General features: G+C 44.5%; 1 protein-coding gene across 1 annotated transcript in view; it reads right to left on the reverse strand.

The window, feature by feature from the left end:
• dipk2ab (divergent protein kinase domain 2Ab) overlaps positions 1–27,725 on the reverse strand; it is a 39,421-nt gene extending 11,696 nt beyond the window's left edge. Inside the window, exons 1-2 of the mRNA XM_080793938.1 lie at positions 27,238–27,725; positions 14,562–15,454 (exon numbers count right to left, since the gene is read on the reverse strand). Coding sequence (XP_080650064.1) covers positions 14,562–15,215 — 654 coding nt within the window. The 5' untranslated portion in view covers positions 15,216–15,454; positions 27,238–27,725. The remainder of the gene's footprint in view (positions 1–14,561; positions 15,455–27,237) is intronic.
• Positions 27,726–27,996: the final 271 nt, after the last annotated feature.

Below are 27,996 nucleotides of genomic sequence, written 5' to 3' on the forward strand. Positions count from 1 at the left end.
TACTAACGGCTGTGCGGAAAGGCGTCGGCCGAGGATATAATGGATTGGATTTAATAAAAAAGGAGCAGGGCCGATGGGTGTTATAGCCCTACTACAGCAATGAGGCTGATGTACGTTGCTTGTACGCACAGTTTCCGCAGAGCTGATAGGCGGTGATTTGTGGTAGCGGGAGTTGTAGCCGAGAGCTCTAATGTGGTGCGACGCGAGAAGAACGGAGCGATTTACGCTGTATAGCGCGGCATCATTGGGTTACTTAAAGCCGTCTGTGCAGTTTGGGTTAACTCAACCGACAAGAACTCCCTGTGTGCTTTAAGTGAAAACAGAAAAGGCAGGCAAGGTGATACTGCCGGATGGGTGCTTCATAAAGCCTCTCATATTTACTCTGTAACTTGCTTCAGGCCGGGTCATATGAAGGCAGCGTTGTGAGACCATGATGCGGCATGTTCAAACAAGCAAAGAAGTGTGTACATACACACACACCTGACCTTATGCACACTCAGACATGCACGCATACCACTCATGAAAACACAGTACGTACACACACAAGTACGTACACACACACAAAATGAGGCGAGTGCAAGGCAGCTGCAGTTGGCGAGCTGGCCAGGCCTCAGAGGGACTGGATTGTGTACGTCTCATTACCGCTTTCTCTCTCGCTAGTTTTTCTAGCCCTCGCCTCCTCCCCTCTCCCATTTAAGCCTAATTTATACTCTGTGGTACAACAGCATCCGCTCCTCAAAAATCAGTTATTTCCAACAAGCAAAGTATAAATTAGGCTGTTTTCTTTTTTTAGAACCACAGTGATTATGGATGAGGGGAGAGGACCAATTAAAGGACGACAATGGAAGAAAACTGCAAGCACCGCTCACTGTTGAGTGACAGGTTTCAGTCGACTCGCACTCAACTCTCGCCACATCGACTTAATGACAATCCCAAAATCGCTACCTTACAAATCTCCCCTGTTCCTGGCAGACATCGTCTGATGAGAGAGAGAGAGAGAGAGAGAGACACTTGTGCGTTGCGCTCATGTTTCACAGCACCTGCCCACACCCCTCCTTCTTGCTCTCCTATCGTGAAACCCAATCGCCTCACAAGATAACAACAGAGGAAGACGACGGCTTCACACTGCGGTGTAAGGTGTGAACAATTGTGAACGTTGCGTCTCGCCTTACAGCTGTGCGTAATGCAATACTTTCAATTTCAGCACAGAGAAAAGAAAAACATTTCTTCCTTTTCTTTTTTAGGTATGCATGTCAGCACTCGCTCCCCTGAAACATTCATGAGCTACAAATTATTTAAAAACATACATTTCTAACCAACCTCCTGGCCTGTTCTGTTCTGAAGGCAAGCTGCTGGACTCCTGCCACACTGGTGCATTGTGGGGCAGAGCCAGCAGAGCATGCTAGAAGGCTAGCCGAGGATTCATCTGGGTTTTCCGCCTTTATGTGCGGACGAGTCATTCTTCTTTAATTTTCCTCTGCAATTCATGCTGCTCTTTAAGCTCCCTTATCACGTTCCCTACTTGGTGAGTACTGTAGGTGAGGTCAAAAAGCATACACAGCGTTAAACCAGGGCTCCACGGGGCGCGTTGCGTCTCTTGTCGCGTGCGTCAAAAAACGAACCGGGGAAATTTTAATGGTGACGGAGCGCGACGCAACGCGGGCAGTGGAGCCACCCTTCATTGATAGCCGGTTTAAAAACAGCCAGCACATGAGGTGAGGCCACTGATAGGTTGAGCAGCAGGCGGTCAGGTCTGTCTGCCCGAGATGGCCCAATCAATTGCAGGCCAGACACAAGTGTGATTGGCTTTCAGCAGCTGTCTATCTCAGACTTGATGTAACTCACAGCAAAGTCTGCAATAGATCCCTGGTCTAAAAAATGTCCGCTTAGCGTTTTTCTGCACAAAAAGATCAAAAAGGCCCTACACACCAAGCTGACAAACACCACACAGACCGCCGCGTATGGTCAGTTGATGGCGCTGGTCTAGTCCTTGCTATTATGGTGGAATAATACATGAATGAATAATGTTACTCATTTATTTATTTTTATGTGGGAAAACTTGCAAGAAATAGGTGAATACTTCTTTCCCACTGCCAGTAGAAGAGAAAATGTCACGTTGGAACCAGATCATATAAATGGGCACAATACTCTACAGGAGCTACGTATCTACACCATAAATAATGTCATAAATAATGACGTTCTTTCACCAGAAATGAGTGCTTTCCATTAACACCCTGAGCGGCATAAACAGAGTTCTCCGTCCTATCAAATAGTAATGCCCAGTGCTCAGGACGGAGATTTACTGATATAAACACTGATCGCATCGCTCCACAGGCTGGGAGCGTCTGTTGGGAAACATTCAATGTCATTTCCGGTTGAGACGTCATCCAAAATGTTCCCCCCATTTTAGCGGGTCAGATCGAAAATCTTAAAACGTGAATAACTCTTGATCTAAATCATTTCGTCCAATTCTAATCAAAGATTATGTTTTAGACGGGCCATCGCAGTCCCGTCACTAGTCGCGTTAGAATTAATCATACCTCCCGTTGTTGTCGATCTCCTCAGGGGTGTTTTGGCTACATCTAGCTACTTCAGCTACATCCGGGATAGCGCCTGGTGTGTCGCTAAATGTTCTCCTTTGCTGCAAATCGCTGGGCGCTCTTTATTTAATGGTCTTAATAACCCCCGGGCGTTCGTGGTGTTAAATAACTGCATCCGTAAAGTGCCTGCAGGTTTCGGTCTCTCTCTCTCTCTCTGTCAAGAGCCTTATGCAATTACAATCCATTACTATCCAAGCTGATGGCAATAATTGATTTGGGATTACTATAAGAATGATTCTGAAAAGGCATGGGGCTGGGTTATAATAGCCTACAAAAAAAGATTGATTGATTTACTTTGAACAAATTCCCTTTCACTTTAGATTGAAATGATTACGGTTGGTTGCACATTGTGCAAAGGTGGCACATATAAGTGCAAGTGCAATACTTCGTAGAGCCTTTGGTCTCCACGATGGCTTGCCGTTCACTTCTTCACATGCCCCGATTTGCTCAGGCCCCCAACAGCTAAACAGAGAGTTCTCCCTCCCTGGCCATCTCCGCCGAGTCAACATACTCAGTCAGGTGATTGGACCAGCACTAATGGCTAACTACTGCCAACGACATGAGAGACACTTCACAAACTATGGCCAAATTGTAAGCTGCAGATGCTCCACGAAGGTCACGCTACCCAGCATCAGTTTGGCGTGTAGGGGCCCTTAAACTCATTGACTGCCAGAGAGGGGGGTGTTGAGAGGAAACGGGGAGAGAGATGGGTGGGGGGGGGGACACAAGCAGCAAAGATTGTCGGGATGGGGATTCGAACCCACAACACCCTGTCAGGCTGGATTACCAGCCTAGACTGCTAGGCCAATCCAGGCATGTACACATGAATCGTCATCCATCCGTCATCCAACCAAATTAATTATACTAGACCTTACCCGTTCTGAATATATTAACACCATATTATGTACAGTGTGGGTAATGCAATTTAATAGATCAACATTACTGATTGGGAGGGAATTGTCTTGCTATAGTGCAAGACAGGACGTGACTGATTTAATTATTTATTACATTAATTTTAATAATTAATAATTATTATGAAGCTACGACAGTGTTTCAGACAGACATTGAGTGAATTATAGTATGATGATGATTATCATGGTTATAAGTCGGCCTATATACACACACATCTCATTAATATTTAACACAACACGCCAATAATTCATATATTCATTTTCATGACCCAAATCCACCCAATCTGCGGTTATCCGCAGCTAAAACCACAATCTGCCTATTCTGAGACAGTCATATACTGTACTGTCGGGCTAGCAGATTGGCTATTTTCAGTACGTTGACTATTTTCAGCAAGAGATTTGGCGTAGCAGGGAAAAAGGAGGGAAGTTTAGACTCCTTGGGGAACCTGGTCAAGCAGAGTTTAACATTCAAAGGGAAGCCACTAAACAAAAACAATACCAGTGGGGCAAAAAGAAATAAAGAAAATAGCACCGACAGAAGGAAATTATCTCTATTCCTACTCAGACATGAGGGGATTGCAACGTTCACAATTAAAGATTCTAGGATTAGAGATTTAACAGGCTAAATTTCTAAAATGGCTTCCTAATTTACACGTCCAAAGATTAAGTGGAAGTGGGATCAGTCTACAGCACATCCCACTTAGGTCCGGCTCCCTTTGACCCGGATTCAAACCCCAAAGATCTCTTTTATGCTGCTGCAAATCCAAGCAGCTCCTATCCTTGTTGACAGAAGCCAGCCTGCCAAAGCCACGGCTAAAACAGTCTTTGTGAAAAATAGCCCTTCCCCTGGGGGTTGATGGGTGGCTGGGGGGGGGGGGGGGGGGGGGTTCTGTTCGGGTAGTGAAAGAGACCGAGGGAGAGCGAAGAAAGCTCTCTACTGACAGCAAACAGAACATAGAAAGGGAAGACTGTGTGTCTCCGCTCCAGCGGACAGGAGGCATAAAAGCTGCGATGACCTACGTGCTAGACACGTCTCTCTGTCTCTTCTCCCTTTTGTTGTCAGGTCGAGGTCTGAGCGGGCACAATAAAAAAAGAATATGGCAGATGGATAGAGATGGGGTGATGGGAAAGTGGAGGATGGTGTTGGATGGAAAAAGGGAACGGATGCAACGGATGCATGCCCTGTGGCTATACTTTCAGACACTGTCGGCCGCCAGTGCCTTCATGTCCGTTGGAGTGCCGTCCCTGGCTCTTAACAAAGACTCACTTGCCACTCTGTCAGCCCCCCGTCATACTCCCCCTTCCCCAATTACCCAGGTCCTAACAATTTGCCAAATACACCTTTCCCCCTCTTTTTTGGACGGCAATATTTACTACTTTATTGCTGACAAGACAACAAATGGGGGTCGCTGGGGCGAGGCGAGCTAACCGGATGCGTACAAGTGGGTGCCCTACAGGTTTCATTTCAAACAATGCCTATTGCAGAGGTTGATGAATACTTCCAACTTGTCCCACCAATCATTTCCCTTTAGCACTCTTTAAACGGTTACTCTGCAGAAGTCATTAACATCCGCAATGAGGCGTTGCGGGTGTGGGGAGGGGATAAATTGGAAAGTCGAGCCTAATATTACATCCAGTACCCTTTATCTTTGATGTGGACCCTGGAGTAAGCGTGCACGTTTTCTCTGCACGTCTGTGTATGTGCACGCACACGCGTGGAAGGATGGCACAGGTCGTGAATTTTGCCCATCATCGTCCAACGCAGCTAATGACATTCAGAAATACTGATGATGCAAAATTGCCAATGACACGATCCAGCAACTTTAACTGCTGCAAAGGTCTTACGATGCCTTGCTCTCATTAGTACAAGTCAAGACAATTTTGCCTGCTTTGCAAACTCCATGACTTGTCAAACGCGTTTCGGATGGATGTCTAGAAACAAAGTAATCTCTTCTCAAAGATTGCAGCTGGGCCACTGCAGCGGACTGGCACTGTTTTTGTCTCTGCCCTCCCTTCCCCACGGTAATACTGCCGACATGCTGGTGTCCTCCTGAGGGAAGGTGGATTGGAGAGGGCTGAAATGAAACAGGGCCACAGACAAATGTGCAGCCTCTAGAGGAGAGGATGAAACGAATGGAGCACGAGGCTCAGGAACACACACCTGCGACCCGACATCTGCTGACAAAGGCATGCCCTTCTACTGGGTCACTCAAGGGAGGGCGTGTGGGCATGTTTGTTGGGGGCATGTGAGTATCTTTGTTTGCAGGTTGCTGTGTGTGTGTGTGTGTGTGTGTGTGCCATGCGTGTGTAGTATGTGTACCGTGTACTGTATGTCATGGAGTGTGGCTGCGTGTGTGGTGGGGCAGGGTATGGTTGGCTCCGTGTGCATGTGTGTGTGTGTTTGTGAGAGTGTGTGAGACAGCTATACATGCAGTATACAGTATACATGCTGATGAAATGCAAAGTGACCTGAGCTGATAACAACTCCTAGTCACAGGCCGGGTAAACACGAGTGGCTCCCAAGGCTCGTCAGCAAAGAACAGTGGCTCATCTCCCTCTCTCTTAACTCTTTGTTTCCCCTCTCTGTTTTTCTCTCTTTCGATGTCGGTCTGTCTCTGTGTGTGTGACTGTGCAATCTGTGTATGTGTGTCTCTCTCATATTAGGACTACGCCAGTGTTTATAGCTACAAACTTCTCCCTCATTACAGACAAACGAAATTAGCAGTTCAGCCACAAGCGTTTATGTGTTCAGCCAATGTCAACCCCGCCCCCCAAGGTGTGGTGAAAATTCTCCGCATTTTCCATCCGCTCCTGCACACCTTCTCTCTGCTTCCCATCAAACAGGTCCAGACAGGACCAGTGGAAAGATGGGAGAGTCAGTCGACAGGGCTGAAGTCAAGGAAATGTGGCAGACGGAGGTGCGTGCGCACACATACAGTACACACACGCTCAACAACAACCATCTCCTTCAGCCCCGTCACACACCAAAACGAACATTACAAAGCTTGTTTATCAAAGCATGGGCTTAGTGCGTTGAGGGAGGGAGACCGCTATCGGCTCGGCAGCCCAATCTCGGGCCGTCTGGCTGCCTGGACCCGAATCGTTTGGCATTCTCCTATGCTGCCGCTTTGTCGTTGACCTTGTGGAAATGGAGGGTGCGGCATCAGGCCCCCTGTCTGGCATTTTGCTGCCCATTAAAGTTTAAAAAACCCAGACAGTGCACAGCAAGACCTGTGAAAGAGTACCTCATCCTGGAACACATGGTGCTCAGTCCTTTCTTCTCTCTCTCTCTCTCTTTCTCACACACACACACACACACACCCCCCCCCCCCCCCCCCCCTACTCCTGATTTGCTCAGTCCCGCCCCTCTCTCTGCCTCTTTCCCTCTCCCACCCCCAAAACCCACAAGACAGGGGCACGGGGTTCTCTGTTCCGGACATAGGAGCCAGGAAATGCCTAGTCAGAGCACCCAGCTCTGAGACTTGTGAGTGTGTGTTAGTGAGAGCGTGTGTGTGTGACGCGTGTGTGTGTGACGCGTGTTTGTGCGCGCGTATGTGAAACAGATTGGATGCTAGCGAGAGACGGTTTGTGAAGTCAAATATTTGTGTGTGTGAAATATACAGGCAGGGCCGCCTCCTCCTGCAACAGACATGTGGTTCACATAGGGCAGAGTCACAGGGTGCACAGCTGACATAGGGGGTTTATATTAAACTGTGCTAGAAACTGGCGTGTGTGCGTGAATAAAGGCACACACACACACACAAAAATGGTTTGAAAGAAAACTGAATTAGGCAGAGAAATCAAGATCGAGCTGCGAGAATGAACAAGACAATGTATCAGTCCAATCATGAACCAGATACAAAAGGCTGTGCATGATTCAGTGGTCTCTGTCAACCAATGACGGAAATGGGTTAGTTAGGTCATGAGTGGGCAACTATACGAGAGAGAGAGAGGGAGAGAGAGAGGGAGAGAGAATGGGAGCAGGATGAGAAATGAGTGTGGGGGACAGTGCAGCTTGGGGTTGCTCTGCTCCCCTGCTGCTAGCGGATAGCTGAAACCCCTGCTGACCTGGATCTAAGCCGCGGCACACAACGGGGACACCTCATAAAAACTCCCTCTGGCTGGTGGAGGTGCAGCCAGGAGCGTAATTAAGTTATAGGCAAGCCGTGTTGACTCAAGTCTAGGTGGTAAGGTAGCCCACCTGGGCAGTAGACAAGACTGGGCATAAAATGGCTCCTGGACTAGTTGTGGGTTCGAAGGCCCACACAAAAGGGCTCGGCGTTTCATGGTGCCAGATAGAAAAGAAAAGACTGTGGGCAAAGACACTAGCCCGCGAGGCTGTCTTTCTGGAGAAGAGCTTCATTTAACTCACCGATGACCATTTAAAGAGAATAACACTCTTTAAATAATTCCACAAGATCCAAGTACCGGGCTGCGACGGAGAAGCCCTGAATGTGCTACCGGTCCATCTGTAGTACACCCCTGAATTTACAGGAGCCATGTGTGCATCTACTGCTGTAATGCAGTAGTAAATTATAGTACTGCAGGCTGGCCGATAAGTGGCATGGTCTTACTCTAACATTAGACGTCAGAGTCTCTGGAGGAAGAGAGCGTAGTAAAGAGCCACTTGTTACCGGCCCATATTGGCTGCGGCTATCTAAAAGAGGGCCGGGGGAGAGTTATGAATGGGGTTGCACTCTCGGCTCTCTGGGAAGCAGAGCATGAGGGGCGACGGGGGGTCTAACATTAGGAACCTCAGAGATGTACAGAATTAAGCTTAGCTCTGCCACAGGCATTTACCTAACCAAACACAGCTGCCATGTGTGTGTGTGTAGAACGAAAGAGAGAGAAGGGATTATGGTAACACGAGCAGTCTGGCTCTTTCAAATTGGGGTGGGGGCACTCCACAAGGCGATGCAACACACACACACAGACCCCTAGCTCCACCCCCCTCCTTCTCCCCTTTCCAGCAGGGCCTCCTACCAGGGAGCACAGCCAGCCGAGAGGAGTCAGGCTCAGATAACTCCTTGTCTTATCCTAACAGGATTCATTCTGTACAAAGGACCTCGAAAGAGAAGGAAAAAAGGGGGTTTGGGAGCCCTTGAAGCCGGGTTAAGCACCATATACAAGGCCGCCGCCCCCTTCTCTCGTGTGGTAAAGAGCATCTCAATCCCTCCAGAGGCTAAAACTAAATAGCAATTACAGAGACCGGCAACTTAAATACCATTTGCCAGTGGACCTCGAGCCATTGAGCAGACCCTGGGAGACAGGGAGAGGTCGGGCCAAAGCCTGGGTGCTGTGGTCTGTGATTAAATAAAAATAAACAAATAAAAGGAGACTTTGGTGATCTCTCTACTCTCAAGAAACATGACCCACAGAGAGACCGGGCAGGAATTGAGATTTATTGTACCTTTATACTTTGTCTTACTTTGCTAAAGTGGATGAGTGTCCTATTAGATTAGACTGGAACTCATTAAATCAAGCATGGTAAGGAGGCGCACACACACATCCTTTCAAAAATGCAAAACAAGCATCTAGTGTGTTTGCTTAAAGCTCTGCTAATGTTTGCTTTCACATTTGCGTTAAAATGCCTGCCGCTGAGAATTCTTGGAAGGGAGGAGGCTGTGTCTGTTCAGATCCTCTGCTTGTTCAGTGTCCCGTCCCTTTCGACTGCGTGTGTGTGTGTGTGTGTGTGTGTGTGTGTGTGAGAGAAAGAGAGTGCGTCTGTGCGCGTGCGTGTTCTTGGAGAACAGGCTGCATTGTGTGACGGGACGGCTGCGAAATCAGTCTTGGGTGTCAGGTAAGGCCAGGGTGCGTGAATGGAGCAGGGGACGGGGAGGCGAAGCAAAGCGAGGCAAGGGGAGGTCATTGGGAAGAGGGAGTGTAATAGGATGAGAGAAAGGGGGCGTCTGGAGAGCACAGATTTGAGTCTGGAGGAGATGAGAGTACCCTTGACTGAGTTAACCCCACGGGCCTGTCACATCCTATTCTCAGCTTGGTTGAGCAGACAGTGTGAGGACCACAAAGGGGTGCGAGTGCAGTCACATGCTCTCGGCTAACCCGCACAGACTTAATGGTTTGGAAGCAAGCACCGGGTTCTAAAATCACACCTAATTTAATGTCGGATCGGCTTATTCCGAGGCACCAGTTCGTGTAGCAGACGTGCCCGTCAAACTGTCACAGTAGTAGCCAGAGACGTTTCAAGTTTAGTTTAACCATGAGGAAGTAGGAGAAACATACTATGCTTATTTGTTTAACGAGATCTAAGTTGTTGGCTTCTAATGAGGGTGCCTTGATTTAACATGGACATTACTCAAACAGACCTGGCTAGTATCTGAGAGACCTCAGGAAAAGTAAGAGAAGCCAAAAAGTAATTTTTTTGAGCAGGTCAGCGTTTCCATGAAATGTCCAAATAAAACCACCAGTAAAACAGAGACAGGGCTTCCTACTGGTGGTTTTATTGAAGGCGAGAAGCGTGCACGCATCTGCCTGGGTGACTTAATTATGATTTATTGTTTCATATTTTATGTTCACATCTTATTACTATGTTAAAAAAGACCTTGTAAATCTTCTTGTATCTGGTGCACAGGTCTGCCCTGTCACCCAGTCATAAACATTTGCGTGTGTATTAATTCCACTATCAGCTGTCACCCACTCCAGATTGTCCATCGTACCAAAGGGAAATATTACTAAATGGAAAACAACATGACAACAACTTTGCCCTTAAAGATGAGGATCGACATACACTCTCACCCCATGAGATAAAGAGTCATCAACAGAATCCTAATCACGGAACATGATTCAGACGATCGGACACCCATGACACCTTACTCTGACGGGACCTTTCAACCTATTGAAATGTGACAGCTGAATCTTGATCTATGACATATTTTTCAGTATATACGTTTGTGCAAAATTATGTGACTTGCATTCAGAGCACTTAAGATAATTCTCTCTGCTCTATTCTTTACATTTGTACACGCTCTGGATCTGAAGAAAAACTAACTAAAGATACTTTAAGAACTTGTGTCTTGGTCCTTGTGTCAAAATCCTTTCAGGTCTTTTGCACTACTCTAAGTTTCTCTAGAGTTCATCTTTTGGGTTTTTGATACTTTGGGTTCTCACTTTTCCAGTGAAGATTTATAAGGTGGTCTTTTTGGTCTTTTTGGGTATTTTAATAGCCTCACTCAGATTTATATCTGTCAGTGACAGCAGACTGCTGGTGCTTTGGCATGGGGGGGAGTCAGATCAACATATGGAATGAATTCTGTACTGGCCATATATGGAGCGTGTCTTGAGTGTACAGGGTTTGATGATGTCAGATCAACAAATTGAATGTCAGAACAGGGAGGACGGGTGGTGAAAGATCAACATATGGAATGTCAGAACAGGTCCACGCCATATATGGAGATCTAAGAGTTTGAGGTCAGATGTAGAGTTGCTGGCCGACTCCATATATGCGGATCATCACCATTATACATGGTCACACCTCTTGACATGTCACGCCACTATATATGGTGATCACGACAAGAGGTGTGACCATATATGGAGGTGTGATGTCACGGGGCGTGACCTTATGGAGGTGTGATGTCACGAGACATGACCATACAGTATATGGAGGTGTGATGTCACGAGGTATGACCATATATGGAGGCGTGGGGTGACTACTAGTAACTAACCGACAGACGGACAGGAGATGCAGGTTTTCAAAGTAAATGCGACCTACGGTCACAATAAGACATGGTAGAAAGGGACAGAGTTGCATAAGGGGCCCAGTGCTTTACAAGGACTTTCTTTTTTGGCTGCCTGCGTTTTTGTCTTTTCAAAACTATTTATTCCACAAAGCCAAATTGTCTTTCACGTGACAGTGGGGCAGGGGAAAGAGAGGGGGATAACTGTGCTTGTATTCCAGAGAGCACACAGAGGAGAGCAATGTGGGCCAATCGGCCAACCCCCACGAAACAACACGGCAGATTGTTTTCCACCGACAAAGAGGGTCTGGTTTCTCATACAGAAAAGGGTACGATGTATTGCCAGTGACTTCAAAATACTGGAAACAGAAGCCTTCCTAGAAAGAGTGGACAGCAGCAATACTAGCCACATTACTCAATTGAATCAAGCTAGGGGAGGAAGATGCAGATGAAAACCCCAAAACGTGTGTGCATGCATGCAGCACTAGCACCTAATGACAGGAGGAAAACGTCTAGTCTTAAACCATAGCACAGCTGGATTAGAGAGGATATTCTGACCGTGGCCTTTTGCTGAAGTGAATTCAGGCATACTCAACGACAGCCTTAGGCTTAAAACAATTGCTAAAAAAGAAGATTTGAAGACACATCCCTGTAGATTGCAACTAGCTTCAAGTGAGTGAGGTGGAGTGAGACCAGGGGCTGTGGTAGTAGACTACGTCCTCTGTACAATCTCTATATACACTAGATACTTATTATATTATATTCTTATGGTCTACTGCTGCCCAACCTTCTGTATAGTGTGTCTCTAGGTCTCTGAGCAATGTCCTCCTTATCTTTGGAGCACAGTTATTCTGAGGAACAGCAGACGTTCTCAAAGAGCCACAACGATTCCCTCAACTCCCTGGCACATGTCATTGTAAATTCATTATTTGTCCCCACCCTGAGCTGGCGAGAATTTGGACTCTGGGGTTTCTGCTACTTATCCTTGCAGTTCACAAGTTCACAACAAAATCAATTATTCATCAATCCCTGTAATGTCTATTGGCAACATGGGAAAGAGGAGCAACGAAAGAGAAATAGAGAGAGGGAGCGCGACAAACGGAGTGTGTGTGTGTGTGTGCGTGCGTGCGTGCGCTCTTACACTCGTGTATGAATGAATCAATGTGTTTTTGTGTACGTGTTGCGATGCGAGGTAATGCAATGTGAAGTGCGAAGTTGTGTGCAAGATAAGGGACATGGGATGATTCACCAAGCCTTTGAACTGGGGCATAATGCCATTAAAAACCTTGATGGAATTATCTGGCCAGAATTTGTGGAGCGTACACAAGTGGGACAGGAAAAGGGGCGGGGAGCTGAGAAAGTGAGAAAAGAGAGGGAGGGGTAGAGAAAATGGCCACACAAGGCTAATCAGATTTAATAGATTGACTGTTCTAAAGGGCTAATCTCAACATTTGGCCTGCCCAAATGCCTGGAGGCGTGCGAGTGCTTGCACGTGTGCATTTATAGCATGTCTACACAGGCCATGATTTCTGTTGTTTTTTTTTACCTCCACTCACAAGTCAATGCCAGATGAAATTGCAATTGATTGGCTGCTCGCAAATCAGTGAGGGGGAAATAAAAAGGATGTGGATCATGCTTCTATGATATAAATTTGTAGTGTTGACACGAAATGGTGACAGGATATGGATGGATGGTAATAAACAGGGGTTGAGTCGACAGTACTACTAATGGCCCTTTTTGAATACGAAGGCTAACCCAGAACGTCCCATAACCTGAAATGGGATGGGACTATGGTTTCCACTACGAGCAGCACTACGCACACAAACACTAATCTCCGAGAATTATTCAGGGTTTTGACAGGTAAATGTATGACCTCAATCTAGAATTTAATTTGAATGTCTGAATATTGTCCCCCGGCTCCTTACTTATATATTTATTAACCTACAATGGCCCTAATTTGTCGTAGTACAAAAAGAAGATGCACCATTATGTAACCATTCCTGGAAAGAATTACTAGGCTGCAATAGAGGGTACGCGCATGCTTAAAGTGAATGGCACATCGAGTGGCAAATCGAGTGGCAAAGCAACATGCAAAGTGAGTTTAAAATTGTTTAATGCAAATCAGATAGGACTTTTCTGTTTGGATGCATGGGTTGTCAACTCCAGGTACTGTCTGTACACAGATCGTCTGTACCCAGATAAGACCAAATTTGATCCATACGGTCATATAAAACTCCAGGTACTGTCTGTACCCAGATAAAACCAAATTTGATCCATAAGGTCGAATAAATGTCCCTTGCAGGCAGCTCAGCCAAGGCACCACACCCCCCAGTAAACCCATCTGAAAGGACAGATCTTTGTGATCGATGAAGTTGAACATTTATTTTGTTCTATGATGTCAAGATTAAGAATCAAAATGATGAAGTGTGAACGTCAACACTTCAGTCAGACAGAGTGATCAACAATATCACAATGGGTATTAGCAATGATGACAAGCACCATTAAGAAGATTTGCTACTCAAAGCGTGTCCTGCTATTAAGACAAAGGACAAATTAAGTTCTAAAATGCCATCCCCTAAAAAGATATGCTAAAATCGTGTAAAAATATAAAACAGACCATTTACAAATGCTCCAGTGAATAATTCAATACTGCGTCTGCCGTACATTACACTGTTAAATATGCATTACTGTCGCTAGTAAAAATCTCATCTTATGGGTTGCAACTGCACTTTCTCTGTGCCGAGCATTTGTACTCTAGATGGGGAGAAGCAGCTTAGACTTTAGGAAGGGTCTGGTGGCTTGCCTCAGATCTATGGTAGAGGAAGGAAAGGGAGGATTCCCACCCTGTAATTTACTAAGGTCTTGACTGGCCAACTCCCTGGATGGTATACCAACACTTCCCAAAACCCCCGGAGGCGCTTTCTCAAGCGAAGGCAATCCACACACCAAGCTTTATCATAGACTATTTAACATCTGGGGCCACAGATCCCCCTGATACATAACCCCCTGTCAAGATGAGGCGTTTTCCATTCTAGAGTTGTTGTTGTTACTAGAGTACTGGCTAAAGCGAATACAAATACATACACTGTCATCTTCCACTGGTGTCAACTGCATACTACATGAAGTGGATTTGCCGTTTTGATGATTAGTGACTATAGTAATTGTCCAACTTTATTTAAATTCTGTATAAACTTTTTAGGGTCCCTAGGCTGTGACGTCCTGTGGGTCAATACATCATCATCACACAGCATCATCATACTGTACTTATGCAAGACTCAAAGCAACCACACTTGCAATTTCATAGCCTTTCTAGTTTTTATAGGAAATATAGGAAAGGAACAGATTCTATGCTTCCATACCTGTAGTACAAGTGGCTCTGGATTGAAGGCCAGGGTCATGAGCAGCTGCATCCTCTCTGTATCCTTCAGGTTCTTCAGAAGGAAGCTACCCGAGTCTTTGGTCTCTGCGTACCTGCGTACCACGCGGTCCAGCAGCCTCTGGGAGGGGCAGTGCACCAGGTCCGACCACCCTTCCACTACGTCCGGAGTGAGCAGACGAACGTCCCCGTTGAGCCGGGCAAATTCGGTCTTGTACATGGCCTGGATGAGGTCACAGCGCGGCCTGCCAGTGGCCCTCTTGCAGATTTTCTGGTCGATATCGGCCAGCTCCTGGTTCGAGCCGAGCCGCTTGAGCACCACACGGCGCGTGCCCTCCCGGGGCTCGCCGTACTGGGCAAAGTAAACATTTTTGACGTTGAAGACGTCCAAGAACCGCAGCCGGCCCCAGGTCTCGAAGGACACTTGGCCGTTCATGAACTTGCGGCACCAGCTGGTGCCGAAGCACGCAGGACACTTGTTGAGATTGATGAAGCGCCTGTCGGTGAGTTCGTTCTTCTGGAAGGAGGCGAACAGGTTGTGAGTGTTCATCAGCAGGATGACGAACAGGCCCACAACAAACAGCAGCTTCAGGCAGCGGTACAGGCGGCCGAGCTTCAGCGGCAGGAAACGCAGCATGTTGGGGCAGGATGGGGAAAGAGGGGGGATCTTGGAGGACAAGGGGAGAGGAGGCGCACCGAGATGATCTGTGGGGGCTCGGCCTTAATGCCTCTCCGTCATGATCCGCTGGAGTAACGCCATCTACTGCGCCAGGCAGGGGTGAGGTTGGCACAGATGCCCTGTGCCAAGCCCTGGCAGAGGGCAATGAGTCATCTTCTCCCTTCTGTGCGTGTGCGTGCAACCTCCAACCAAAAGGCCTGAAATCAAGTAGAGAACAAAAATGGAACACATGAGAGCAGGGCAAATAAGGCTACATTTCACAACAGCTGAGACGTTGAATAAGTCCGTTTTGGTCATGGGTAAAAGGGGAAAAAAAGACCAGCACTTTAATTTTCCCAGCTCTGGGCATGTGACTTCAACCTCCCAAGCACCAACATCCATACCTCCCATAAAACAAAGAAGCACTTTCTGTGGCGTATGAAATTGTTTCACAAATTGGCATTGCTTGGATCATTTGAGAGAATTCATTGCTTTCTGTGCAGAAATGGGATGGCCCTCAGCCAATGCAATAAACCCTGCCTGTGCCAGTTCACAGTCTCTCTCTCTCTGGGAAATCACTTCTTACAGCCCCCTGATAAAACTAATAATAAATAAAAGAATGGAAAAAAGTGGGAAGAATAAAATGTCACTGATCAAATTAAGCAATGTACAACGTCCTCCTTCAGTATCAATAAAATGGTCTGGACTCGGGGGAGGACTCCAGGGGTTGGCCCTTCAGCTGTAGCAATATCCATCACTGTGACCCCCCCCCCCTCCAATGCACAGCGGAATAACAATACACTCTGCATACTGGTAATGCGGAGCGGCACAATTGCAGTTGAACAATTCTCCCTTCTAACGGAGAACGAATCTCTCTTTCGATTGCGAGACGAATCATGCTGTGCATAGTTTAACCTTTGATCAGAGATGCCCTGCTTGGTTTTAAATCTAGCTTTGAAGTTCTCTCTTTGAAAATGGCTTGTGACGTTAACATAATGTCTGCCGATTTAAAAAGAAAAAAAAATTAAACATCTGAAATGTCCTCCAGAGGCATGGTGTGAATGCATTCGTTAGGCAGGTTGATAATCATCCAGGCTGCCTCGTAGAGCAGGGAGAATCGTAAGATAGAACCAAGCACAGTGGAAAGAAACCAGTCTTGGCTCACAATACAAGGACACTACTAGGAGAGCCTCAAAGCCCCCCCAACAGCAGCACATCCATGATGAAGCCATGTTATACTCATGATTAGCTATTTAGCAATGCCACTTTAGAATTCTCTTTTAGAGAAAATAATACAATGGCTTCAACCATGCAAATTGCCCATAGTCAATTAGAGTACATTAGGACATGCCTATTAGAATAGCCGACTTGAGAGGGCATGGCTAACGAGCAGGCACGCCAGTGTGATTAGTGTGCATGTCGATGGGTTCCCTGCGCTTCGCGCTCAGATCGAAGTGGATGTGATTTGAAAGGACAAAGAGACAGCAGGCAGCCAAGAGAACATTGGCTGCCGGAGATGTGCGGCTGCTACAGCAGTCAGGATACGCGGTACTGCCTTTTTAGACCCTTGTCTGACAATTCCACCAGGTCAGACCCAGGACAACATTAATAATGCAACAAATCTTGTATTGGTGGTGGTGCAAGTGCATCTACTGCTATACCATTTATTCATTTAGGAGAGACAGAAAAAAAAGATTAAATCGCCATTTTCTGTTATTCTTTGAGCAGACAAAAAGCTAAATTAATGTAGTATGTACAGGATTTTCTACTTTGTTCTATAATTGAAGTATAATGTAAGAGCACACAAAATACTGCCTTAAACTGATCCCTGAATCAAAGATGGGTTTAAAAATCATTATTTGTTATTTTGCGGTTTCATTTTCCTTCTCCAGCTAAAATGTGACAATGTGATCAGTCTAAGGGGGCTTCTCTCTGCAGTCCAGGGTTTCTCCCAGACAGTCTTGGCAGAGACTTAATTGGTCAGAGCAGATACTAAACATCAGAAGAATATACCACAATGGCAAAATTAAGCTGTGTTTTTCATCATGTACGTGACCCGAGTGACCTCAACCCGTCACGTATCCTGCACACACTTTTTAACCAATATTTAACCAGTAAAAACACATTGAGACTGCATCTCTTTTACAAGTGGGAACTGGCCAAGAGGCAATACTACATCGTACATTATAGAACAGCAAAAAATCCATCCATGATACACCTCAAAGTACCTATGAAATAAATACAACAAAACAGGTGCTGATCTTTTAGTGGCAGGGCAAATACACAATGACACAGCAAGGATAGTAATCACTGTCATTAACGGAAGCACACACATCTCAACAAAAAAGTGCCTAACAAAAATACATACAATGGAGAAGAACAGAAGTCCACACAACGTTCTGTGGCTCCTAGTAGAAAGTTTTACTTTAATTTAAGGCGACAGCGCTTCGACCTGTGTGGGTCTTCAGCCTTGTAGATCGGGTGGGTGTGTCAAATGTCTACTTTTGCAAACAGCTGTTGTTGATTGTGAGTCGTCCCTGCTATTTGTATTTAACACTACAATTCTGTGTAATGTTTTCTACTGAGGGAGCTACAGAACAGTTCTGGGACTAACCTTTTTCTCCGTATCTAGATAATGGCTGTGTTTCCCAAATGACATTATGTGTAGGGAGGGAGTATAATAATGTCATTATGCATTAGGGAGTATAATTCGTAGGGAGTATAATGCCTGAGGCAGGCCTCAACCATACCAGGCCTCAGGCCTACCATTGCGTGGCACATCTATGCACGGGATATCTATGTTCACAGTGAAAGGGGGCGTTGTTGAGAAGAACCACACACATAAGTCCCTAACACATGGGAAACCCCAACCATTGGCTATTGTATCGCTATTGAGATTCAGCATAAAACATTTGTCCATATTGTACAAATGCACCACATAACACCGTAACTCATCTTTGAAAAATGGGCCTCTCTCTACTGCATGGCTGAAATCATTATAGATACAACAGAAACTATCTACTCAGCAGAAACTGGAGGCTTGGGCCCACAAGCTCCTCGTGAGGTTGGACCTTTTTTCTTCTTTTTACGTTTTTAAGTACAAAGCTGTTAAAAACTAGACTACTCATTTGCAAGTGATCTATAATGCATTTTTATTTTTTATATATTTTTTATCCCACGATTTTGTAACCCATTATTCACCCCTGTGTCAATCATCTACTGTGATCCTGGGCTCTACACACCCTCCGCCAACCTGGGGAGAGCAACGGACTCATGCTCCCTTCATGCCTGAGTGTCCAAATTGCTCCTTTGCACCTGACAGGGGGGAGTTTCCCTGGTTGGACGTAGCGCGTGGAAGGAACACGTTATTCCAACCAGTTCCTTTCCCCTCCATCAGGCGCCCCGGCTGGCCAGGGGGAGGCAGTTTAGAGACCAGGATTACTGCATGTTTTTGTGAAATGCATTTCAATGGTCTAACTTCAATTCAAAGTTCAGGGGGTTCATTTGGTTAGTATATAAAATATAAACGAATATTTTGATATTTTTGGAGTGTAAATTACACACTGCCAAAACTATGCACAGCAGGCCAACACAGTGATTTAATATTAGTATGAATAATGCCTTAAATTAAATTATAAAAAATAAAAAGGTGGTGCAGTAAAAAAGCAACATCGATAAGTCAAAGAGATGTCTGTTTTCTATTACAAGGAGTGAAAAGGAAGCCGATTGCTGCTAGGGAGAACAATTGAACACCCCCGGCACGGTATGATCTCCTTTGAGGTATCATTTAGCATCTGACACTGGCAACGGTACAGACCTCGCAGCAAAGACTTAGATCAGGAAAGCAGATCCGGGTTCTGGCTGGATGCGAGGGGGTAAGAGTGTGGGCCACAACCTCAGTCGGCCTGAGAAAATGCTTCAGAGCCACCTCTTGATCCCGTCGGGCAGGCGGTGGAGAGCCGGGGGCAGGCTGGAACAAGCCCTGAACCAGACCCTGCAGTACGCTGCAGTGTAATGAGATGCATTGGCTGGCCGTTAATGCCGGGATGATAGCGAACAGTTTCTCCTTCTCCTTGAGAGAAAGTGTTGGGCCTCAATTACCTACGGAGCACCACTTGTATTAAGTGGGTGACCTTACTAATTGCTGCAGTCGCATAGGGGTAATCTATACAAGACTCTTCCCCATCCATTAATGGGAGAGATTAAAATTGTAAAAGGATTACAAATGTTAAGAATTAAGTGTTTGAACCTCCTCCAGGTTGCTCAACTTTGACAGGGACACTCAATGCCATGAGCCCTAAATAATTCTATATCTTCAGGAGCCTCATTCAAAGGGATTTCAAATGAAATGTAATCTTAAGTAACTACTTACTCACAAACCAATGATCAGGCATGAAAAAGAAGTCTACATCAATGTCAGACAGACATGTCCTGCTGGTTATGTTGTGTGCTCTTGAGCAAGGCAGCACACATCCCCGTCCCACAGAGACCAGTGCATTCCTTTGGTGCCATTTTTGGGATGGCAATTTACAGACGTGACTCACGTGAGGAACTAAGACAATATCCAAACGCAACGTGTGTGGAAGACCTTCTACAACAGAATGCACCAGTCAAATGAGGTGTAGGGCTGAACAATATGGACACATTTTCATATCCCAATATGTATGCCAAATATCTCCATATCGATACGATGTACAGTAAGGTGACCCAGCCGGGATGATCAAGTCCCGACTTACGTCTCAGTAGCTACCCACGATCAGTCCCATTAGGGAAAGACAGTGTCACACAGTCCACCGCTCCCAAACTACTCTGCTGGGACTGGGACGTCTGGCGAGTGGAAGGACTAGGCTCTGTGTCTGTCAGGGCCCCTCCTATGTCTCACCAGGTCCAGCCCTGCTCTCACCAGGACCTGTGCGTTGCACCAGACTCCCAACACCAGACACTTCATTCAGGAGTGGCAGATTGAGCCGCAATGGTTCAGCAGGCTCCACCGGCAGGGAAACGGTGGTGCCAAGTGTAGCAACAGTGAAAACTAAAATAGCAAGTCAGTTTCACACTCATGTTTACTACTCTTTTGACTTGACAGTGCTCAGTGGTATTGGCACTGGCTTGAATATGCTAAGCCAATTATCAAATCACTGAGTTCAATAAAACGCACGTCAGACGAATTTGGACAAAGAGTCAGGCTTTTCATACGGAAGGCTATAGGCAGCTTGACATTTCAGACGACACCTAGTAATTCCTTTTCAATGAAAGGTAAGTGCAGATCTAGCTCTATGAAGCAGGCAGGAGGAATTATGAACAATCTCACACATGCGTGTATGCTCGTGGCACACACCCACCCGTCCTGTGCCAGAGTTGCACTGACTTTAACAACAAGTTAAAGTCAGTTATAAGTTATGAATGCAAATGCAGAGAAACGGAGGTATGATTTATTGTCCTAGGCACTGGGTAAAACTAAGGGATGTTGCTGGCTTAGTGGCTTTAGCAGTGGGCGAGTGGGGAGAATTTATATTGCCCATAGTTTCCTTTTTTGCAATATTAATATTCTGCATCGTTCAGACGTAATAAAATGTGGGGCAAAATGGCAAATTCAACTCAACAACAATGTTCATGCATTATTGGAAGATGTCAACCATGCATTTCAATGAGAACAAAAAGTCCTGTTTTTTCCAACAAAAACGTTTTGTTAGATTTGTGCCCACACACTGTAACCCTGCCTTTTTTGTACCTATCAAAGTACTCTCCACTCTGGGATTCCTCGCTCCTGGGACTTTCCTGAGGGAACTCAGTGACAGGTCAGGTATCCCAGCCATCTCTCAACTGTATCCTACCCACTGTGATCAGGGCTTTGCCATGTATCTTAATGCTGTCAATGCATTTTCCTTTTACCAATGAGCAGGCATGCATAAAGAAGGACTGTGCATGAATTTAATTTCCCTGGGGTTATATGGTGCAGTTGACTTTTCTTTTCTTTTCCATGGTTCAATCTGAATAAACACTCTTACTTGTGTGATAGATTATATACCTACAGGGAAATCTGTAATTGGTCCCTTTCCAGAAGTTACAGGTGATTGTAAACTGCTTCGTGTTGACAGAAATTCAAGATCATTTAACACTCAATGATTCTCTATAAAAATCAGACAAAAGTATATTGTAGGAAATTATCTTAAGATTAAGTTAACGCATTAATCAACTTTTATGAATGAGGCCCCAGTAGTCTCTAAAAAAACATCTAATGGAAGCACAGTGTGCTGATATAAGACAATACTTTCACTGCTTATTATAGTTCAGTGACGGGCCTCTTTTTAAAAACATGTCCCAGCTCATATTTTATTTTGCAGTAAATCTGTTCTCATTTACAAGAAACCCTCAAGGTTTGGGAGTCATTTGAAATAAGGCCTATTCATTATAGTACAGCCTATACACAGGGCGCAGTGGTAGATTTGCCTTCTCAGGTTTTTTAAGAGTCAAGGTATGGTTTCAGAGCTGAATTAAAGCCAGACACAGCTCATTCTTATAATACAAATGTACCGACCCCCATCCTAATAGAAGAGCAGTGAAATTTAAAGCAATGTTTTCTTTTGAACAAACCTCACTGTGCCCGCAGAAACGTGTTTAACATCCCCCACACACACCCATTTTGCTGCAAGGCACAGAAGGATGGTGAGATCTTGCCATGGAGGCTGTAGGAAGAGGGAAAGAAAACCACCCTAGCCAGGCATGAAGGTTGAAAAAAGCATCCTAAATTGCTTCTTTTCATAAAATCTGCCTTATTTTCACAAAATAATCTGGATGGCCAAAATGTGATTGAAATTGAATAACCTTTTGCTCTGCTCATTGTGTAAGACGATGCAATCACTCATTGGTGTGAGAGGGCACGGCTAACTCTCCAGCTAACCATTTTACTCATGGCACCAGAGTCTACATTTTATTACGATATAATAAAGCCAAGCCTGACATGAACATGCTTGATTAATTTCATTTGATCCTGAAAAGAGGGAATCCAAAGAGATAGTAAAATACAGAGAAGTGTCAGAGAGAGAGAGAGATTGAGAGATTGAGAGAATGATGAGACATTGAGGGAAATCAAATCAATATAACCAAGGTAGTGCCAGGGGACAGGAGGGTGTGAGAACATGCACTGTGATATGAATGCTGGAGACAGATCAATTGAGTCGAGAGCATGTCTGGCAGATATTTCAATGTTCTTTCAATGCCCACGGCTCCTATGGCATTGCTCAAGATTTTGTCTGCGTGCAAACTTTTAAAAAGGCCTTCCGTTTTCCCTCACCATCCAAAAGAAATCTCGCACTCCCCGTCACTCTCCCTCAAATCTCCAGTTGACTTTATTTTCTTCAAACCTTGATTTTTATCTGCCGTTTGGCCAAAGATTGGTTTTTTTTAAAAGAACGTAAGAAACAATGCTCTACATTTGACACTGCTGCAGACTCGTTTTTCAGTAGTCGCTTGACTCGCTTGTAAAAATTGGTAGTTGCAGCTTGCAGTTTTATTGGCTTGTTTCTAAAGTGCAGCTGCTAATTTTGGGCTTGTTGTGTAATGTTGTTTAAACCAGTGGTTCTCAAACATTTATGTCAAAGATAAATGTTGCAACATTTCCTTCAATATTTCTTTGACAATAGCAAATCTACAAGCTATATATCAGCTATTTTCTAAAAACACGATATGTATAGGTTTAAAGGGCTCTTGTTGGAGTGACAGCAGCAGTGCACTGCAGGCATGCAAAGCTCAGTCTGCCGTGGCTGCCTTTAAAATATGACATATCAGGCCTTTTAAAGTAATTAAACAATTTCACAAAAGTGAAAAATACCCGATACTGCCCTTTATTACTTATTTCTGCAGTAATATTCTAACTGACCAAGTGGAACGTAGTGTCAGCTAGCTGGCCTGGGGTGTTTCAATAGCTGTCCAGGCCAGCCGTCCATTTAAAATGTCGAGCGCTAGGGTGAAAAGGGTAAGAAGGATGCATGAGCAGGGAAAAGGCAGACCCACTAGAGGGTTCCGGGCAGGGTGAGTCCCTTCTGTGCAGAAGGCTTCTGGCTAGTAGTACACAGTCATTCTGACATCATAGACTTTTCGTGCACATCGCTTTTGCAATGCGCCAGGAATACCCTCGTTTCTGTAGGTTCTTTGTGGCAGGGCATGACCAGGGTCATGCCAAAAAACCTCCCACAGACAAAAATCTATGCTCTCGTCTTTGAACGCAATGCTATCCTCCAACTTCAGCCATGACTTGCTCCAACTGCATCATTCCCTCCTAAATCACTCATTCTAAAGGGGAAACAATAGGGGGAAATATGTTTTTGAGATCTACTGCATGCATTTGTGCCTACAGTACATATCTCCTACTGTACGTTATGTTTTATGCGTTACTCCTTGTAAAGTCAGTATACACAAGGTATAAAGATACAATGTTCATAATAGAATTATTATAAAAGATTAAACTTCACAGAAACAGATAGAATAATTTTAACTTCACAGAAACAGATAGATAGGAATTAAAGAACAAGGCAGACAAATGCCATGTTTACAGAGTGGGATTCACATTCACTTCAGATCGATGTATTTATGTTTCAAGTGTCGGATTCATTCTTCATCGTACAGCGGTGTCAGACTGAACAATAAACATAGTGATCTACAACCTCACAATGCATCGCCATATAATAAACAACCATATATAAACAAAACCAGCGGATCCAGAGGGGTGAAGGGGATCGTTGCCTATAGAGAGAAACAGGCACTCTGGAAAGAGGGAGAGAGAGCACATGGGGTCCATCTGTACAGCTGCAGACAGTACAAAGTCCCACATGCACGTTGGCTCTGATTATATATGATTAACATTGCTGTACAGTGTACATGTATGGAATGCCCCGCATGACGAGTACAACATTTGCAGGAATCAATTGAAATATGTGCTATTCTCGCAATCCTATGCCGGAATTCAGGCACAGTTGATGTTAGCTGACACGACAGTTTACACAGCTGGCCACCACATATATAAATGTTTTAACATTTCTGTAGTGTTCGTTATCGTATCCGTAGCCCTTACTCTAGAAGTGTATACAATGTCCAGCTGGCCAGAAACAGTAGCCAGCCAGGGACTGGGAACCTGTGTGGAGGGTGTTATGAAAATAGGACTAATGTCCAGTTTGACCACTGGCAATATCGGTACCAACCAACCAATAGTGTTTCTCCCTACTGTATATTCATTCAGCAGCAGCACTGCGACCACCAGTCTTGCATCTTTACGAACTAAAGTTATATCATTTTGCCTTATGGACAGTTTGGACACTTTATGAAAGTCATTTTTACACATGTGAGAAAGGCCCAACAGAGTGGAGAGAGCTCAGTCTATTTGTGCTATGGCATACGAACACTTCATATTGAGGTCAATTAACTTTGTGCTTAGCGGATCAAACATATAACAAGTCAGTGGGTAGATGTCAACAATGAAGCAAAGCAGTGCTGATGAGATGAAAATAAATCTTCACTCCCTAATCGACTGCGCCATGTCCCAAACAGAACAGATCTACAAGCCGTAATCACGTTACGAATCAGTTGCACGTTTTATACTGTACTTTGTAGATCTGTGATTTGTCAAGCAACAACATTGTGCAAAAGAACTAAATTAAGCCTGACAACACATAACTGGAATATGGAATAAAACATCTGAAATAAACATTTGGAAGACCCTCATGCATCTTAATCATTATCTTGCTATAAAGAATAAGATAGAAGCTTCTGAATCTGAATTGCCCATGACCTGGAGCTGGTCCACAGGGCTACCGTGACCCACCACGGCTGTCAATCTCAAAGACACCTGCTGTCCACAGAGATAAACATAATTGAAGCATGTCTAAAGGCAGGATATCACCTGTCCCGCATGACTTGTTTTAATTGTTGTATTTTTCTGTAAAGATTATACATTTATTTAAATCCAATAAAAGGTGTATTTATTTATCTTACCATGGCAAACCTAGCCTCCCGTGTCCTGACCAAACCACATCAATTGCAATGTACAAGCTGAAAAGGACTACTGTTGCCAAGGTTATTGACTCAGGCAGTCAATAATGTTTGATCACAAAAACATTCATCCACACTGCACAGCCGAGTTGCCTCAGAACAGAAAACATGCAGACAGTGATGGATAGTTTCAAATGACAAGAAACACATGCACGCCTAATGGAAAATTGAGTCCTACGAATATAAGCACCAATTAGCAGCATCTCTACACAAGCATCATTCAATTTATCGCTGGCCGACACCAAATGCAACCAGTTTTAATGACAATATCAGTGTGTTTTTCACAGAACGTCTGCAGTCATTGTGGAGGGACACACTTGAACTGGGATAACTTGCTCTGGATCCCGCTGCTGATAAGGTTTTAATTTTGCTTAATCAAAATGGTGGGCATTTCAATTTTGTCAGTATTTAAGTAACATTGATGGCATGTAATAAAAGGATAGCCTACTGTATGTGACTAGGACTAATGCTAGACGCTAGTGTCACCACAAACAGGTGTTGTGGATAATACACAAAGTAATGGAAATAGAATAGGAATGGGAAAAAGGAAGTATATATATTCAATGAAAGACAATAAAACAGACTATGTTAATAGTGTAATTCAATTCAGCTCCTGCCTAGCTCCATTTGTCAGGGCTGTAAAACAAGGTGCCTCATCCCAGTATGATTTGGTGAACTGAATTGACTGAATTCTGAGGTGAGCATAAAAGGTACTCCCCTGGAGGCTTTCAAGTTACCATGTCTAGATTCTCCCCTGCGGAGCACTGAGAAACATTCAAATAGAGACTATTTAGACTCTGCAAGCACATCAGTTTATATTAACAGTTTCCTCTTTCCTGCCCAGCTAACTTTGCAGAAAAATCTTCACCATTGGTCTCCTGTTGTGAAAAGATTTACGATGATAAAGCAGCCTGTTCTATTCATTTGACCATCACAGCAATTTTTTTAGTGGGTATTATGAGCTACAACGATGCTTCTAGGGCGGCTAAGCAAACAGTAGGGCTATTGTACTCCTCTTCAAGAAAGTAAACAGTTGGTCATGACATTTGCAAACCATTGCGAGACAGAGGATTGTTGCAAAGCTCATCGTATATCAAGTTAAAATACTGGCCAAGTGGAAACCTGATGAGCTATAACAATATACCTCGTAACCTGTAAGTAATAGTACACAGCTACCGGTATGTGTTCTAATCAAAACTACAGTGGTTCAGCAAGCAAACACATTTGTTGCTAAATACATTTGTTTTGTAAATACTAAACAGGCTTTCGCAGTTGGCCAGATATGAGATGGGTCCTGTGAGACCTCCATAAGACCAACAAACACCAGCACACCGTCCAGTAAATGGATACAGGTTGCATTCAAATATTTTGAATTAAAATATAAAATTTAAAAAAGCTTTAAGAAAATGGTTCTAATCAGTTATACAATATAGCATATTTCACATAGCATAGCAAGCCTACCTGAAAAAAGTAATAGTTTACCTTGTGTTTCTTATGAGTAGCAAAGTGCTTAAGAAACAGTAGATTCAAACTATAGTTTTATCTGTAAAGATAAACAATACTCATAGAAACAACACAAAATATATACCGGTAGTTTATGTCTCATATTCATATATTACGAAGGCTTATTATTACTGCCATCTTCGTAATATATATCTAGACTATAGCATAATACCATTAATTGTTTAGTCGGGAGGCATTTGTGACTTGTGATGAAGAGTGATTGTGCTGTTGATATTTTTGTTCCTTTTGTACAAGCGTCCGTGACTGGCACAACGTGCAATCGTGCACAGAACAGAGGAATAATTATAATCCCATATAGACAATTTACCACGGAGAAGCATTATTAGAGCAGAGTTCAGAGATCCAACAAGCAAATTAAGACATCCCTCCCAAATGTGTAAGTTTCAAAGACACTTAAAGAAATACACGAAATATAACGAAGTGTCAGACAAACCTGTATGACTTTTCTCACTCTTTTTAAGTCCGTGGTGTTGAAATGTCTTATCGCTCCGTGGACATCTTTCTTCGAAGTTGCGTTACTTTAGATAGATGTTCAATGGAGGACACTTGGGAGTCACCAGAGAGAGACTATATAGATTTTTGAATGCACGATGAAGAGCTCGATGAAGACAACTCACAGACAGTCCCAGCTGCTTGTTATCTATAGCCTGCTAGCCAGCTAGCTGCTGAAATAAACTGTTGTGATGTCGGTACTTAACTCTTCGTATACCGGATCTTTCCCACTGCTGGACGCCGCGGTCCTCTCTCACAACGGACACTTTGGTCCATATCGTGCATTAATATCCATATTTGTCCGCATTTGCGCGAGTCGCTTTGGTGGTTACAGAATACAGATCCCCCTTCTTTCTTCTCCTAACCAAAGCTCACTCCTCTTCTTCACCACAATGGGTTCTGTTTCCACTCATTTTCAACACCGCCAAGCTCTTGAGTTTTTACGACACCCACTGCCTGTTTACGATAGCAGTTGCTAAGCGATTCTTCTAGTATTTGTGTCTCGTGTGGAACACCGCCCCCAGTGCAAACTTTGTCTGGGTTCCCATTTATTTATTTAATTATCTTCTTCTTTTCTTTCTATTCAAAGCACGCAAAGCCAGTCATCGAGATAATTTAATAGTTTGTTATTTTATCCCAATGCCACATTCTTTATGTGCATCTGTGACCTGCAAAAGAAAAGGTACAAAAATGTATCATT

The sequence above is a fragment of the Protomyctophum bolini genome (genome assembly GCF_963924005.1).
Source record: "Protomyctophum bolini genome assembly, chromosome: 21".
Taxonomy (NCBI): Eukaryota; Metazoa; Chordata; class Actinopteri; order Myctophiformes; family Myctophidae; genus Protomyctophum; species Protomyctophum bolini.